The sequence below is a fragment of the Syngnathoides biaculeatus genome, chromosome 9, assembly GCF_019802595.1.
Source record: "Syngnathoides biaculeatus isolate LvHL_M chromosome 9, ASM1980259v1, whole genome shotgun sequence".
Lineage (NCBI taxonomy): Eukaryota > Metazoa > Chordata > Actinopteri > Syngnathiformes > Syngnathidae > Syngnathoides > Syngnathoides biaculeatus.
In genome coordinates, this window is record NC_084648.1 from 8,932,770 (window position 1) to 8,950,283 (window position 17,514).

Below are 17,514 nucleotides of genomic sequence, written 5' to 3' on the forward strand. Positions count from 1 at the left end.
TGAACAAAATTGAGTTCTTTTGTACTTCTCTGAAAAATTCAAATTACTTTGATGGTACTTTATATGAAAAGAATGTAAGATGGACATTCTACAATTACTTGTATATCTTTTCATTAGAAAAAAATAGAAAAATTACTTTTTTTGGTAGTGTAAATGAAAGGGAAAAAAACACTGGTAAATGCTTACTTTCTAGCCGCCAAAGCACAAAACTTAAATTGCAACATTTTAACTGAATATATAAAAAAAAAAAAAAACCCAAAAAGTTTTTTTTTTCCCAAGGGAGGGTGGGGAATTTTTTTGTTTAAAAAAAAAAAAAAAAATTCTCTTCAATCCAAAACTATTAAAAAATAGTTCTTGGTGCTTTGGGTTAAAAACATAAAAATACAAAAATAAATCTATATTTCTCTTCTCAGATATGTTGCTAAAACCCAATTTTTTGGGACTAATCCAGAAAAGTAAAAACTGACTTTGTCCCCGACCAAAAACACTTTTTTTCAGGTTAACACATTTTACCATGAAGAGCGTCTTAAATGAAGAGAGAAATGTCTTGTCTTTTCCCAGATGCTTAATTCCCCCAAAATGGGAGATTTGCTTTCTTTTTTAGTGTCTGGATGGATTCAGATCTGGCACCAGGGTGTGTGTGGATACAACACACAATGCACACACTTGAACCTAAAACAACACACACACACACACACACACACAGAAGAAAATGGAGGAAGTGAGTGTCACAATGCCTGGAAGGCGTCATTTCACAATAAGATAACAACAATGAACAAAGGCAGGAACAAATCGCACTGCATTAAAATAAAAATACTTTGATGAGAACAGTTCATGTACAAAGTTTGAAGTGATTCAGGGAGGACGAAGAAAGCTGACGAGGGATGCTTGCAACTAAGTAAAAAAAACTACTAGCTAACCAACTAGAAGATGATCAGAAGACTGGAGGTTAACTCCCATAATTTCCGGCCTACAAGTTGCGACTTTTTTCACACGCTTTCAACCCTGCGGTTTATGTGGTGATGCGGCTAATTTGTGCATTTTTTTCTAACGGCCGCAAGGGGGCACTCGAGCGCAAAAGGTAAGACTGAACGGAATATATGTGCCGAGGAAGTGATTTTTACCGGCCATGTTAGTGCTGCGCTAGCGTTAGCACTGTTCTAGCGTGTTGCTGGTGTCTTACTGGCATGTCTCAGTGATTTTTACTTGTAAGGTTGTTTTTTTTTTAACCGGCCCTGTCAGTCTCACGCTAGCGTCAGCATTAGCGCTGTGCTAGTGTGCGTGCCATGCTTGTGTTAGCGCCGCGCCAGCGTTAAACTCTTTCTGTGTACTGCCTTTCTTTGTTAACATCTCGGGTTTCAGCTTTCACACAGCTGCGGCTTATGTATGTACTAAATGGTATTTCCTTTACAAATGTACTAGGTGAGGCTTATAACCAGGTGCGCTCTGTAGGCTGGGAATTACGGTAACTTTCTGATATGCACACGACAACCACAAAAACAATTTTTGCTCCTGCCTCCCATCTTTTTTGGAAAATGTTCCAGGCATCAAATTCAAATTAAGAGATTATTAAAATTATGTTCATTGCTTTGAACATTAAATCTCATCGTCAGCAGTGTATTCACTTACATATTGGTTGAAAATGATTTGCAAATATTTTTTTTCCAAATATTTTAGACATTCCACTTTTGTTGGAATTGGGTTTTGTAATATACAGCAGTGGTTGTCATAGCTTCTACACCCGTCCGTCTCTCCATGTACCAATACAATGACCAACATTAACACAGTAACGTAGTGTCAGAAGAGAGAGCAGAACTGGAGGTTGCAGAAATGAAGATGTTGAGGTTCTCGCTCGGAGTGAGCAGGTTGGATATGATTAGAAATGAGCTCATTAGAGGGACAGCCAAAGTTGGAGGTTTTGCAGACAAGATTCGAGAGAGCAGACTTCGATGGTTTGGACATGTTCAGAGGCGAAAGAGTCAGTATATTTGTGGAAGGGTGCTGAGGATGGAGCTGCCAGGCAAAAGAGCGAGAGGAAGACCAAAGAGAAGGTTTGTGGATGTGGTGAGGGAAGACATGAGGGCGGTTGGGGTTAAAGGGGAAGCTGCAGGAGATAGGCTAAGATGGAAAAAGACGACACGCTGTGGCGACCCCTAAATGGACAAGCCGAAAGGAAAAACAGAAGAAGAAGAAGTAGTAGGCCTAAGTCTTCATTAAAATCAGGTTTTACTCTTAACTATATTTCTATTATTGCAAGCCACGGTAACATTATGCAGGTTGAACATGAGCACAATGCTTGAATATAGGAAAATCAAAACAACTGTAATTAAACAATCATTCAATTAAATGTATTGAAGAAGAAAGTACAATTTTTTTACCTACATATCCAAAAATGTACCGTTTTCAAAGATTCAACATAAATGTAATGAACTCAAAAATTAAATACAACTGAATTGTACTTGGGCAGTGATACTTTTGCATACTACTAGAAAGCACCCAGATATCACCACTTATACTTATTCTGCGCTTTGAGAATCACTGATACAGTTTACTGTATTTAATCTCTTACCTGGTTGGATCTTGTTGTATTGGAAAAGGTCCTTTGAGACTGATGATGTTTCTGTCATCTATGCTGTAGCTGAGAGTCACCTGATGAAAACATTGACATCACTATCAGGGGTGGGTGGTCGGATGGACAAAATACAGTAAAATCCTAGAATGTTTTCATAATAATCTGATTTTTTTTCCCCCCTTCGCTGACTACAATGACAGCTAAAATTTGCTCTATTTCTCCTAATATGAAACAAGATGACTGGGATGGCTTTCTACCGAGCTAATCTCAAAACAATGTAAAATTGGTTGTACTTACTGTAATTTCCGGCCAATAAACCACGTTTTTTTCCCACACACTTTCAACCCTGCGGTTTATGCGGTGATGTGGCTAATTTGTGCATTTTTTCTAACGGCCATAAGGGGGCACTCAAGCGGAAAAGGTAAGAGTGGGACCGAATATATGTGCCGAGGAAGTAACTTTTACCGCGCTACCGTGTTACTGCCGTGTCTCGGTGAGTTTTACCAGTATGTTTTTTTTTTTTTTTTTTAACCGGCCCTGTTAGCGTGGCGCTAGCATTAGCGTTACGCGCGCAGTACTAGCAGTAAATTCTGCGTACCGTCTTTCTTTGTAAATATGTTGTTTCAATGTCGGTTTCAATGTGGTCACTTGCGGCTTTTACATGGCTGCGGCCCATGTATGTACCAAATTGTATTTCCTTTACAAATACACTGCGTGAGTTTTATAATCCGGTGCGCTCTATAGGCCGGGAATTGCGGTATGTTGTTTTTGTTTTTTTTAGGCAGAATTAATCTGGAAAATTAAAAGAAATTGCAAAATAGTAGCTATAGGCATTGAAATATGTCTTAAGTTGGGAACACCAACTGTGCTTTGATAAAGAAGAGTCTGTTCGCAGCCATGTTGTTAGTCTAAGCAGTAGTTTTGTGTGTGTGTCCAACCTGTTCCTCCACCCGCGTCAACAATGCCAGGCTCTCCAGGTGTGAGTGGAAAAGTGGTGAGCGGGTGAGGCCCACTCCCAACAGAGCCCCCACGATGTAGCCCACAGTGCAGTCATCCGGCAGATGGATACGCTCGGCCGTCGACAAGAACGCCCCCTTACTAAAATGTACAACAAGATACCATGAGAATCACAACAAAAACAAAAGATGCTTGTAGCAAAATGTCGTACCTGGCCCACGGTCGCATCTTGATGGCGAGAGCGCGACTTAGGCAGAAGCCGGCGCCCCCTGTGGCGAACCAGAAATCCACCTTCCTCTATACACACAAAGATGCATGCACTATTAGCTTTATCTAAAATTCTAGAAGAGTCTCTGCTAGGATGAAAGGCAAAGTTTATCAAACAGTGGTGTACAGAACAGAGACAGTAGCACTGATGGATATTGTGAGGGAAGACATGAGGGCAGTTGGTTCCAGAGAGTAGGATGTAGACGATGCTGTGGCAACCCCTGACGGGATAAGCCGACAGGAAAACATGCTAATTGTCAAAGTGTCACAAAACCGCTTATTCCTGAAATGCAAAAACATGTCAGGAAAAAGTGCGGACAAAAAATACACAGTTAATGTAACGTAATGCTAACCGGCTACAGGCCAATTTGTGGTACCTGCTAATTTGTTCTCAATACACTAGCTGTTGATGTGAATCTGCTGAGTGTCAACGAGTTAGTGCTAACATTTTCTGAAATCTTACCGTTTTACCATCGGGGAGCGTCTCGGTGGCCTCCAAGGGGCGCTCCAGACTGGGTTTCCCGATGTAGACATCCTGCGCGTGGCTGTACTGAGACAACAGGCCCAAGAGGGTGTTCATGTTCAGGTAGTTGTCGTCGTCCACGTGACAGAACCACCTACAACCACACAGGTTAGCACACATTAGCAACACATTAGCAGTTAGCCCATTTATGACAAGCGAATCTCTTTTATGACCTTGTCGGATCTTGTCATATTTTTACACACATTAGCATAACTTATACTATTAATAATCAACTAGGGAGCAGCATACAGTTTATAGTTTGCAAACTACAGTTAATTAAAAGACTACTTGTGACATTGTTAGCACTTAGCATTTTTAAGCCTTCGTACTTTGCCATTTATACTTTCAATACTAACAATAAATGTATTCATCATATGAACAGTTAACCTAGTTACAATATTTTTACATTTACGGTGTGTATTTATGAAATTCTCATTTTTATAAAACAATAGCAGTTGTACTTACAACACCTTAGTAACTTGTATTTATGACTACTTTAGTTTTTAGCCTAGTTGCTTTACAAAATTAATGTGTATTTACGGCACTGTTAGCATATTTCTAGCATGTTAGCAGTTATATACTTGCAACATGTTGGGAACTTTGTTTCTGACATGTTAGCAGTTAGCATAGTTACGATACATAAACTATTATGTAAAATACTTGTTAGAATTGTTAAAAGTTTGCATAGTTACAGAATGTTAAGTTATTCAGTTATGACTTGATGCATGCATACTTTCTTTCGGCTCGTCCCGTTACGGGTCGCCACAGCGTGTCATCTCAGATGAACGCTCGTATTTGTTGTATTTCAATATTTTTGTCCAACACTAAGAGATCATATTTCTGACACACTATCTATTAACACCAAATCTCGGGCAGATGTTAGCGGTTAGCATCCTCCCAACACTTTTTGTTACTTACTTCCTGTCGGAGTTTAAGAAGGCGTCGTACTCGGCGGCCATTTTACAAGAGAGCGCTTGTCGGCTGTGAGCTGCCGAGCAATTAGTGTTGATCAGGTGAAAACCTTAAGACCACAAAAACAACAAATATAATGTATGTACAAAATGCTAAATTGTGGCTATAAATTAGGTATAATGTGCACAGAAAATACAAAATAATATCATCATTCCTGGACCTTTGGGCACCTTAATGTGTGCTCCATTTGCTTACCAAGACATTCGAATTGTTCATAGGAATTATATTATTTCCACGCTAAATATTTTTTTGTCCATTTTTTTTTACATTGTTATCACAATTTTGTAATTTTTTTCCATCCCATCCTTTTACGGGGGCCCCTGGATGCATTTACGTTTGGGGGGAAAAAACCTTGTTCCAGGGCAATCAAACCCAGAACCTTTTTCCGTCACAGGCCGTGTTTAATCACACAACTACCGACTGCCGAATGCAACATTCACGTCCTGTCTGCTGCTTGCCATAGAAACACAAAGTCAGCTGGAGTCTGCTTCCTGACACTCTTTGCACCGCTATCCGTGTGTGTATGTTTGTGTAACTCACCAATCCGTTTCCTCAGCGCCGCGTCCTCGGCGTCTGTGAACACGTATGTCTGCACAGAAAAATAGGGAAAAAAAACAAAAAATTAAACAAAACAGTGGTTTGGGTCCAAGTCAAACTGCAGCGCACCAGCTGCACTCTGAAGAGTGTGTTATTGTGAATGTTTGTTTTTGTGTGTTTTGTGGTGTTTATCTGGCATTTAGGAGGTCAGCAAGGATGCAGGAAGCCTCGCAAACCCCTCCGAATTTCCACAGAAAGTAGACCAAACCTCCACTCTCGGGTAAATGCTTGCCTTTTGTGTGTGTGTTTAATGTACATTCCAGAAGTAATGTGATGTTCTTGACTAACAGCGGTCAAATGACACACGTAAAAACACAGGATTACTGACTTAAACGATCACAAGACACTGAGAAATTACTTAATGGATGAAGTTTACCTTTAAGGAACACCTGCACTGTGTACAGTAATCCCAGGCAATAGGGGTTTATAAATGATATTCATGTGTGAGAAGTATAAATACGCATTTGGAAAATAAATAGTGTAGCAAAATGTCTTTTTAAATTAATTTTTGTAATTAATAACTGCTAGTGACAGCAAAGTATCCTTTTTTTTAAAAAACAAAAATGAAGACACTATATTTTACGTTTTGAAGTCTTGTATCTAAGTCTCTGTCTGCAGCCCATCAAGTGTGACATTAAACAAAGTAACTGTATAGATAGTTGCCTCTTTTTATGAATGAGCCATCCTGAGTTTTGCCAGATTGTGACATCACAGTTAAGATCATTTACCTAATGGACCTTTCCGACTGGCGATCTTAAGATTCGCCGCCTTAGCTACAGTTGCCATGTCCCACAGGCTTTACTGCTCACATCCAAAATGGCGACTGAACAGAACAGGTTTGAAGTCGATTCTCTATTGTGTATTCCAGATAATATTGCGCTATGTTTTTTGTGAAATGCGTCAGACTTTTCCGAGAGTTCTACATAGAGGTCTCAACTATTTTACGCAAGGATATGTACACTGAGTTAAATTTTGGACGGAGCAGGACACAATATCAGAGTTACAGCGAAATGTTGATCAATGCAAAAACGTTTGATGCCCCACAAACTTCATATTGAAATCCAACAGGATAAAATTTTTGAATAGTACTGCACATGTAAAGAAGGGTGAGGACTTTGTACTTGGAAAGATCATGAGTAATATCATTGCCGACATTATAAGTGACTTTGGTCCGATTTTCTACGAGTGCATTTAAACAATGGTGAAGAACTCAGTCAGTCGTAGTCACCAGATGAAAAAGTTTGACTTGGCTCGTAATCAAACCCAGTGCTTTGTTTTACACGTCTGATGTGATACAAATGGGCAAATAGACATTTCTCTTACATGACATCGCGCATTTACGTATCACTAACCCGACTCTTCGGCATAAAACATGACACACTTCATTCTGCCGGTCAGTGACAGACTAACAAGGTCAAAGTTGTTCTCCTGCAATACACAAAGCGCTGATAATAATTAAATCAAACTCAGAGAAGATACTTCTCCCTCACTTACCTTCGAACATACAGCCTTGTGTTTGTTGATATTGTTCACATTTAGTTGTACGTGCGGTCTTCCCCAAGCCTTAATCCATCCTAGATACTACGTCAACTTTGTTTTAGGCTTTGGAAAATGAATCGACCGGGCACTTTGTAACCCAACCGGATATCTGTCATCAGAATTGCACGTTCCCCAAGCGCATCTGAGGACCATTTTCTTAGTAACAGTAACATTAACATTTCCAAGCGCACGCTACTGACAACCTGCATTGCTTGTGGGACAACATGGTGGCAGGGGAGTGTCAAGCCAGGGGTTCAGACAATGCGCCTATCTGATTGGCTATTATTGTACGAGTGATTGACAGGTCGGAAAGATCCATACCAACCCCGCACAAACTTTTTTTTCACCAATGACGTGATCAGATAGGATGTCTGAAGTTCCACAGCAAAAGAACAAATTTGATTCACGATCAAGTCAAAGACAAAAAAGTAAGCAGAGCTGCAGGATTGCCGTTAGCAGATTTAGCTTGTGATGATTTTGCAGTGGTGCCTTGAATATGAGTTTATTTCATTCTGTGACTGCCCCCACCCCCAAAAAAAGAAAAACAAGAAGAGTTTTTGTCAGGTGTTTTTCAGGAAAATAGCACTCTATAATATTTGTACTTTCTCAACACATATAGTAAGAGCAATGTCAATTGAATGGACATTGTGGTGCTTCTGGCATGCTCACCTTGGCCACCTGTAGCCAAATAATATTCAAAGTAGAGACAAACACAAACAGTTTCATAATTGACTCAGTAATCTGCACTAGTAGTAGTTATTTTTCGCAACGAAACAACACGACACCAATGCTATTCATTAAATCGTCTATGGCGTTTTGCATTGCATATTAGCATTATGCTAAATGGACTTGTTAAGGCACAATCATCAACCTTATGGTTTGTGTGTGTGTTTGTGCATGTGTTTGTATCCGTGTGTGATTAGCTACAGTTGGCACTTCCCATGAGAAATCAGCTGAGCTTCCCAGGGTGTGTAAATGTGTTTCCGTAATATTACAACGAGTCAGCATTCTTCAAGCATGTAGGTGTGCGTGGGAAATGGGTAAAGCTCGATTGTGAGAAGTCTCACGCACATCATCAGTTGATTGCAGTCACAACTCCACGCAGAAGTCCTTTAGAAAATGTACCAGAGTAAGAAAATGCAACTTTCGAATATACATTTTTATAAAAGTAAGTATTGAATGTTTTATGGAGCACATCAAAGGCGAGAAGACTTTTTTTTTGTTTGGTTTTTTTTTGGTTTGTTTTTGTTGTTGTTGTTAACCAATCATCTCAGTAAATGACACAGCCAAAGATTAGGGCGAGTTTGAGTTTTCAGTTGGTTGGAATGTTGGCCGGTCGTCACCTCTTCTGCACTCACTCACGCATCACAAAAGGCCACGGACCTCCCCGCTGTTTTACAATGCAGAGCGATGCCAGTTGCTTCAAAGTGTGCTGGCGTCGCATGCGACCGACTTTACAACTCAGGAAATCCTGCACTGTGATACGACCGGCCTCATGAATAACAATCACTACAGAGTTTCTTTTTAACCTGAACAGCCAGAAAACTACTCAACACTAAATTGTGTTTAAATTAAAAGTAACCTTTCCATGGGCTCTGTCAGGCTGCACATACAGGACCTGGTGGAATCTTTTAGTTCCAGGAACTACTGCATATAAGAAATATTAAGTATCAAAAACTAAAGGCTCTTGTTAATGGCTTGAACTATACCCTCGTACTGAGAACAATGGGAACAATTATAACTTTGGACTGCAGATATTATTGTCAAAAGAAGACAATGATTGGAGGTAGCAGGGTAGTACTTTCCAAGGGTCCAGGAAGCTTTGGGCCTGGGTTCTACACAGTTCTGAACATACCAGATTGGAAGATCCAAGAACTAAAAACTCATAGAAATGGAATCAATCACAGGAAATTTAGCCAGGAAAAAAAAGAACGTTTTGTAGATTATTGGATGACTGGATACTGGGGGGGTTGTACCGGTACTTTCAAGACGTCCTGTCCCAGAGTTCAATTGTTGGATGGATGCATGGATCAGAGAGACTGATTAATGGACCTTTCCGACCTGTCAATCACTCGTACAATAATAGCCAATCAGATAGCTGCATTGTCTTAACCCCTAACTTGACGCAACCTTACCGCCACGTTGTCCCACAAGCATAACTGGTTGTCAGTAGTGTGTGCTTGGAAAAGTTAATGTTACGAAGAAAATGGTCCTCAGAATTTAGGAGTTCCAATGAATGGCTTATTATTCGTCAGGGTGCTCATTATGCTTTATTGTTCAGAATAATATTTCAAACTCTGCCCAAGAATGTCACTTTTATGACCATAAAAGGATTATTTCCCATCAGCATTCAGATTAAAACTGTCTCTGGGTTTATGCAATGGAGGCCTACTGCCATTTCGGTCCTGCAAGACAATATACAACACATACAATAAATCACCCCCCCACCCCACTCCCTGTTAACTCATTCAGTCATTCAGTACCAAGGCTCATTGGGTTCCCTTCTGGTTTCAAAATTCCAGCCTGAAATGTAGATTCTTCATGGAATTATTGAATGATTGTTTTTTGTAGTAGTTTGGAGAAGTCCTGCAACATTTGGGACAGCGTCTCCATTTCTGAATCTTCCATTTCAGTTCAGGATTAGTACCATTCATTCATCATCCGATCTGCTTATCCTCACGAGGGTCGCAGGAGTGCTGGAGCCGCTCTTAGCTAACCTTGCGCAGGAGGCGGGGTACACCCTGAACCGATTTCCAGCCAATCGCAGGGCACATAGAAATAAACCAGGATTTGCACTCACAATCATACCTATTGACAACTTGGAGTCCCCTATTAATGCATGTTTTTGTGACGTGGGAGGAACCTGGAGTGCCTGGAGAAAACCCACACAGGCACGGGGAGAACATGCAAATTCCACACAGGCGGGGCCTGGATTTGAACCCCAGTACTCAGAACTGTGAGGCCAACGGCACCGTGCCACCACTATTAGTACCAAGAACCTTTGGAGGGCCAGTCTGGATTTGGACCACGGGAATATAGTTAGTTCATTTCGTTCTGTGCCAATTACTTGCCCTGGGAAGAACAAAACTCTACTGGGAGATCATAGCAACTTGAGGACCTAAGAACTAAAAGTTCCTCAAAATACGACCAGAACCACTGCTTTCCAGCGCACTAGGAACTTTTTGTACGACAGGAACTATTGCCTGAAATTAGGTTTGGCTAATTTACTGGGCCCTTTCAATTGACCCCTCCGTACAGGCACTTAACCACGCCTCCTGAAGTGACGTCACACCACGTGCGCTGACGTATGACAAACAGTAAAACTGGCAAATACAATACAATACATTCTGAACTGAGACAGACTCCATGCTTCGGATTTCTTTCAAATCAACGATATATTATTGATTCTAAATACAACACATTCTTAACTGAGAGAGACGCCATGCTTCTGATTTCATTCAATCATTCACACGTAGCAATGTTATGCTAGCGGAGAACGTCTCATTCATTTATACGAGACGTGTATTAAAAATCAAATTTAGGGCATATCTTCGTGCAAACACAGTCTGGTTAAGCTTCGGCCGCGAGCCAGCAAGAAATCAATACGTTTGTGCAGTCCGATCATCGCTAAATATCGCTCAACAAAGAATAAGTGTGTCAATCGTTCACACGTAGCGGTGTTATGCTAGCGGAGAACGTCTCATTTATTTATACGAGACGTGTATTAAAAATCAAATTTAGGGCATATCTTCGTGCAAACACAGTCTGGTCAATCTTCGGTCGCGAGCCAGCAAGAAATCAATATGTTTGTGCAGTCCGATCATCACTAAATATCTCTCAACAAAGAATAAGTGTGTCAATCGTTCACACGTAGCAATGTTATGCTAGCGAAGAACTTTGAATTCATTTATACGAGACATGTATTGAAAATCAAATATAGGGCATACCTTCGTGCAAACGTATGTGTTCCGGTTTATATTAGATGGATTTAGTTTATGATGCGGTCTTCCACAAAGTTTGATCCATCGAAGGCATTTTTCGTACTGGGTCTTCGGTTTTGGAAAGGGTACGAATCGAACTCCACCAACTAGCCTTTCAGGATACCCGTCGTCACTATTACAAAGTCCGTGACTACACCTCTTAACCATATTTTTTGTTAAATAACCCAAATACGCGATAAAACGCTAACTAAACCTATACTGGACCATGCAATGTTGTCTGAGAAAATGGCGGGAGCAAAAACGGGCTTTGGTTTATGCAGATCTCTGGCCTCTGATTGGTCAGTGACGCGGATTGCGCAATATCCACGGAGGGGTCAATTGAGCAGCATGCTGGAGGACCGAGGTTCAAATCCCACCCCCACCTGTGTGGAATTTGCATGTTCTCCCCATGCTTGCGTGGGTTTTCTCCAGGTACTTCGCTTTCCTCCCACATCCCCAAAACATGTATGGTAGATTAATCAAACAGTCTAAATTACGCGTAAGTGTGTTTGTGAGTGTGTGATTGTCTGGCAACCAGTTCAGGGTATACCCTGTCTCTCGCCTGATGATAGCTGGGATAAATTCTAGCACTCCCGTGACCCTTGTGAGGATAAGCAGCTCAGAAAATGAATGGCTGGAGAAGTTAAGTTATTGGCGGACCACATTTGTCAAACTAACTGCACGCCTGGTATATCTCCAAGATGTCCCGGTTTTGAGTAATTTACTTTGTGCTGTTTTTTTTTTTTTTTTTTTTTTTTAGCAAGATAAAAAAAAAAAACGTTTGATAGTCTTAATAGATATAACTTTTGTATGTAAAAATGTAATTTACATCGTGGAAAAGAAAGAATGTCGTTTAAATAAGAAACTCACATGTTGCATGTTGTTGGCGATCCATGTGTCCAAAAGGAGCTCCAATCTGCTCTGGTGGTATTTTTTGGTGGTCTTCACCGCGACGAACACATCGTCCGCGGTCAGAAGCTCCGCAGGCTCAGGCGGGGCGCTGCTCCGTGTCGACCGGTTTAAGGCTCTCCTTTCGCGGCTGAGTTGCCTGAAGTAGTCTGTGAAAACCGCGCGGCTCCCCGGAGCGTCTTCCGCCTCCTCCTCCGCGTGAGTGGCGACGAGCATGCCGGCGACCAACAGGCAGAGGACGGCGACGCGGCGGTGTCGGTCCCTCGCGGACCTCCTCATGGTGCGTACGTGGAGGACTTCAACACTTTTTTCATCTGGGTCGGAACCAAAGGACGGAACGCTTTGCCTTTTTTGGGTCACTGGGACTGAAGGTCATCCCGCTTGTATTTTCAGTGTGCAATGAAGCTCCACCAATGGGCGGTGCCGAATAGGTGACCGACCTATGGGAGCCATGAGCGCCTTTTAGGGCGGGGCGTGGTTGAATAGAATAGGCGAAATAAATAAATAAACAAATCGGTACCTAAATGAATTAAAATACAGAATATGCAATAGAATATGTTTTAAAAAAACTTGAAATGAAAAACAAAGGAATATATAAAGTATGACATTCAATAAAATGCTTATGGAAAACCAAAATGATCAAAAACATGGATATAAAGCAAATAGTAAAAAAAACCAAATAACTAAAGTATACAATAAATAAATATCCCACATTTATACAAAATAAAATAACTTAAAATTAATAAATGAAAATATTTCAATCAAAAGATTAAAATACAAAAGACACAAAACTAATGCTATACAATAAATAAAATTACAAAAAGGCTTTGTACCTTATAAATAAACCAGAAAATATACATTCAACAGATACGTACAATAATTTTTTTAAAAAAGACAAGCATATGTATATATATTAATAACGTAAAAAAATACATTACATTTTAAGGTGAAAAAAGCAAATAATTTGTTTGACTTAAAATATAATTCTTCAATGCATATTTTTAATTCACCTGTTTGAAATTTTGTGTCTCATGTATTTAGTAATTTTTTTTCCTTTTTACCTGAAGCAAGCGTATTGAAAATTAGTAAAGCTCAAGTGTTACCATGTCATCTTTTTTTTTTATTAATTACAAAACTCCTGTTAGACAGTTTAAAAAAAAAAAAAACTTGGTTTGAGGACATCAACTTTCACATCAAACATTTCTGTTTACTCTTAAAACGTAGTATATTCTGTAGTTGTGGCGGCGTGTGTTGGTCTGTGATTCAAAATAATACCTGTAGTTATAATCATTATAGATTGTGGCAGTTTGCATTTGTTTCCTTTGTATGTTTTAGTCTCTATCGCCTTTTGTCCCTGCACCAGTGCGTCCATCAGCATGTTGCAAGATTCCGGGTGCAAGGTCACTGTTTTCCGAGCCTCACTTTGGGATTTTCTCCTCCTCCCCCGTCCCCCTGAATTCCTTCCTTCTGTTTCCTGCCTGCTCGTACAAACAGTCAAAAGTCCCGAATTCAACTTAGATGATAGATTAGAGTGTCTTCTGAGAAGTGAAGAGAAACAAAGGATGCTTTCTTATACATTTGGCCGCTAAGTGCGTATGTGTGTGTGTGTGTGTGTATGGGTGTGGTTTGTGGGCATCAGTGGCATCGTCAGGGGTTTCGATTGCCACAATGTGCCTCTTATTACCCCCCGAAAAATAGCTTCAAACAGAATGAGAATACAATGGATCTGTTTTGTGTTTCTTTGATTTTTTTTTGACGCAACATTTTGTTTGGTTTCTTTGCCAAAGATCACACAAAACTCACGTGGACTCTTGGAAAAAAAAAAAATATGTGGGACACTGTTAGGGATAAACAGTACAGTGCATGTAAAAAGTCAAGACACCCCTTCTCAAATGCCAGACTTTGACTTATAAAATGAGACCATAATAAGCGTATCATCTATTTAATGTGACTAACTTATATAACTCAACTTTTTTTTTTTTTTTTTTTTTTACGAGAGGTGATGTAAAAATAATGTAGTTGCCCAAGTTCTTGAGCTAAGTTGTCTGGGGCTCCACGCCATCAGGAGGGGCACCCGCAGCAAAAAGGTCTGAGTTGAGGTACCAGACAAAGCATGGCTTCCATAAACACCTGTGATGAGTACAAAAAATGGATCTAGGTTTCCCTTGCCTGTACGCAGGCTAACTGGGGGTCTCCTCTGGAGTCGGGCCTGGAGGTGGGATTCAAAGGCGAGCACCAGGTAGCCAGGCCTGCACCAATGAGGTTTGGCCGGGCACGGCCCAAAAATTTTGGTTCCCCTTCCTGTGGGCTCACCACAGTAGGGGTCAGGTACTGTGTGAGCTGGGCGGTGGCCGAAGGCTGGGACCTTGGCGATCCGATCTGGCTACATATGCTGGCTCTAGGGACGTGGATTGTCACCTCTCTCAAAGTCGGTGTATCAGGTTGAGAAATTCCCACTAGATGTAGTTGAGGCCTCTTCTACACACGGCTTGGGCTCTGGTACCAGTACTCTTGAGAGCGGTTGGACTCACTTCCACTCTGGAGTTGCCAACGGTGACAAGGCACAGAGCAGATGTGGGTATTCGGGTTTTTTTTTGCGTTTCGTCATAGTTTAAATATTAGTCTAAAGTGTGTTCTAATCACTTATTGTGCGTCCTGGTGTTGTAGCCTAAATTGAGGTGGTGGTGTGTTTAGTAAATCCCCCACTCGTTTCACAGTATGTAAAACACAATAAGCGATAAGAAGCATTAATTGATTATAACAAACGCAAATGCCCCTGGGAAGATGGCAGCCTCATCATCATTGAAGTTTTTCATGGATCAAAGTGACATACCACTTCGTTCAACAGGAGCTAAATTGCAGCTTTAAAAAGTTGGAGTGATATTTAGGATTGGTTGAAAACAATTGGGAAGATTGTATTCATTTGTGAATTGGAAAACTTGTGTTCCTTTGTTACTTTATGATTCAAATTATTCTTGTCTATTGTTGTATTCTATGTAGCATATATTCTTATACAGTGCATGGTGTTTGTCATCGATATGGAAGTGAGTTGACAGGGTGGGCGGGTGAAGTCAGGTCTCGTAACGGGTGGCATATGGGACCGCCAATGTATAGAGCTCGTGCACCTACGTCATAAAATCACGTGACTTTTGTTTACACGGCCATATTGCCGGTCAAGCTAAGCATTGCTCAATGCTAAGTCGGTTGGAGACAACACAGCAATTTGTCTTGTAGCACGACGCCCAGAGTTGTCCAATACCGTCAGACATTTCGATGGTGAAAATAAATGACGGTACGTGGAAAACTTAGATAAACTCGGCATGGAGGGACCCGTATTTAATGCCAAAGTCTATGTTTTCACCGACAAGAAATTGGACTGTTAATTCGCTTGCGCTCGTCTTGGACAACTGGATCTACACATGGATCTGGTGAGTAAGTCGTCGAGATTTACACGGAAAAGTTTGAAAGCGTATAAAAGTCTGAACGCATATGAATACTTTGTTGCTGGAGCTTTTCTCAATCAGGAATAAATCCTACATAGTGACGGTTTTGACTGCTTGTGAACACGGAAGCGTGTTCGGCGACACGTTAACCTTTGCCGGAATCCATCGATCTTTTCAGATAGTATTCAATACAAATACCAATATTAAGATAAATAACCCAAGGTTTTCCACAAACTCGCGTTCATTAACTATGATTGAAAAAAAAAAAAGGAAAAGAGGACAGAGTCGTCTCCACGGAACGTGCATGGAAGTGATTGTGGCCACACTTAACCTCCGTAAACCTCTGCCACTTTTTGAACACGCATTGTTCTCACAAATGAGCCAATGTGGCAATATAAATACTTCTTGGGAATTTGAGATTGAGAAGAATAATTCCTATCTGAAATGAAGCGATCACTACACAGGTGTGTGTGTATTTTGGTTGGGCACCGTCCATCAGGTTTAATTGCCGAAATCCATTGATATTTTCTGGTCTTTTGAGCTGGTATTCCACAGAATCATCTCGATGAATATCTGTCTCGTCTGTTGTGACAACCAACAGCACAACAGGTCTCTGGTATCGTAAATATTCTCCCCCGGTTCAATGTCGAGCAGCTCTCTTTGACCGGCAATATGAGCTCTATACAGTATGTGGTTCATATTTGATAGAAATCGGACAAAGTCCTTAGATAAAGCTTGTCTTTGAAGGCCAAAATGAGGCAAAAGTGGTGGTTCACATTACGGGTTCTAAAAATGAATCTATTAATCAATAACCAAAACAACTTAACGGAGAACAGTTTTCAGAATCGATTGTTTCAAGCCAATGTTTCACTGAATATTGTGCAAATTCCCAAAATTTCAGCCACTCAATCAAATTTCTGGAGCCCGCCCGAGAGAGCAGACTGCTTATTATTTGTGTTCAATAAAAATAACAGTTTATTATAGTTGCCCATTTTGTGTTGTTACCCAACAAACAGGAACTGCATCACAGTAAATTCATGGGAAAAAAATCCCTTTTGCATCTATTCTGTGAATAATCTGTAACTGACATGAAGTTTGAACCCGAAGCAGCTTCAGAAGCATTTTTATATCTCGTAGCCCTTGACATAATTATATCAAAGAAGATGTTCTCTTTCAATAAACTATTTGGTTTTGTTTCATCATTAAACAAGATCGGATAAACAACAATCCTCTGTTAACCCACAGTAATAAAACAATATTTTGCAATGAACTTTAATGTCAAATAAGTTGGTATTTGATTGACCAATGGATTGATGGCTAGAATATCCATCCATCCATCCATTTTCTGACCCGCTTATCCTCACGAGGGTCGCAGGGAGTGCTGGAGCCTATCCCCGCTGTCAACGGGCAGGAGGCAGGGTACACCCTGAACTGGTTCCCAGCCAATCGCAGAGAACATTGAGACAAACAGCCGCACTCACAATCACACCTAGGGGCAATTTAGAGTCTCCGATTAATGTTGCATGTTTTGGGAATGTGGGAGGAAACCGGAGTGCCCGATGGAAACCCACGCAGGCACGGGGAGAACATGCAAACCCCACACAGGCGGATCCGCGATTGAACCTGGGACCTCAGAACTGTGAGGCCAATGCTTTACCAGTTGGTCCACTGTGCCGCCATGGCTCAAATAATCAATTCCAAAAGTATTCGCTCAATTGTTTTGTGACCTGGTGCAAATACAGTACAAGACTTTTG

General features: G+C 40.8%; 1 protein-coding gene across 1 annotated transcript; it reads right to left on the reverse strand.

The window, feature by feature from the left end:
- Positions 1-270: 270 nt before the first annotated feature.
- Positions 271-12,679, reverse strand: LOC133506510 (beta-1,3-N-acetylglucosaminyltransferase lunatic fringe-like). The gene is made up of 8 exons (XM_061830730.1): positions 12,278-12,679; positions 5,832-5,880; positions 5,238-5,340; positions 4,260-4,413; positions 3,741-3,826; positions 3,511-3,670; positions 2,570-2,649; positions 271-672 (listed from the first exon to the last, which is right to left on the reverse strand). The coding sequence occupies exons 1-8, from the start codon at positions 12,593-12,595 to the stop codon at positions 618-620; spliced, it is 1,005 nt and encodes a 334-aa protein (XP_061686714.1). The 5' UTR covers positions 12,596-12,679; the 3' UTR covers positions 271-617.
- Positions 12,680-17,514: the final 4,835 nt, after the last annotated feature.

Coding starts and splice junctions, on each gene's coding strand:
- LOC133506510 (XM_061830730.1), bottom strand. CDS start 12,595: ATGAGGAGGTCCGCGAGGGACCGACACCGCCGCGTCGCCGTCCTCTGC. Junction 3,671..3,740: donor AAGATGCGACCGTGGGCCAG/GTACGACATTTT, acceptor TGTACATTTTAG/TAAGGGGGCGTTCTTGTCGA. Junction 2,650..3,510: donor TGACGCGGGTGGAGGAACAG/GTTGGACACACA, acceptor TGTTTTCATCAG/GTGACTCTCAGCTACAGCAT.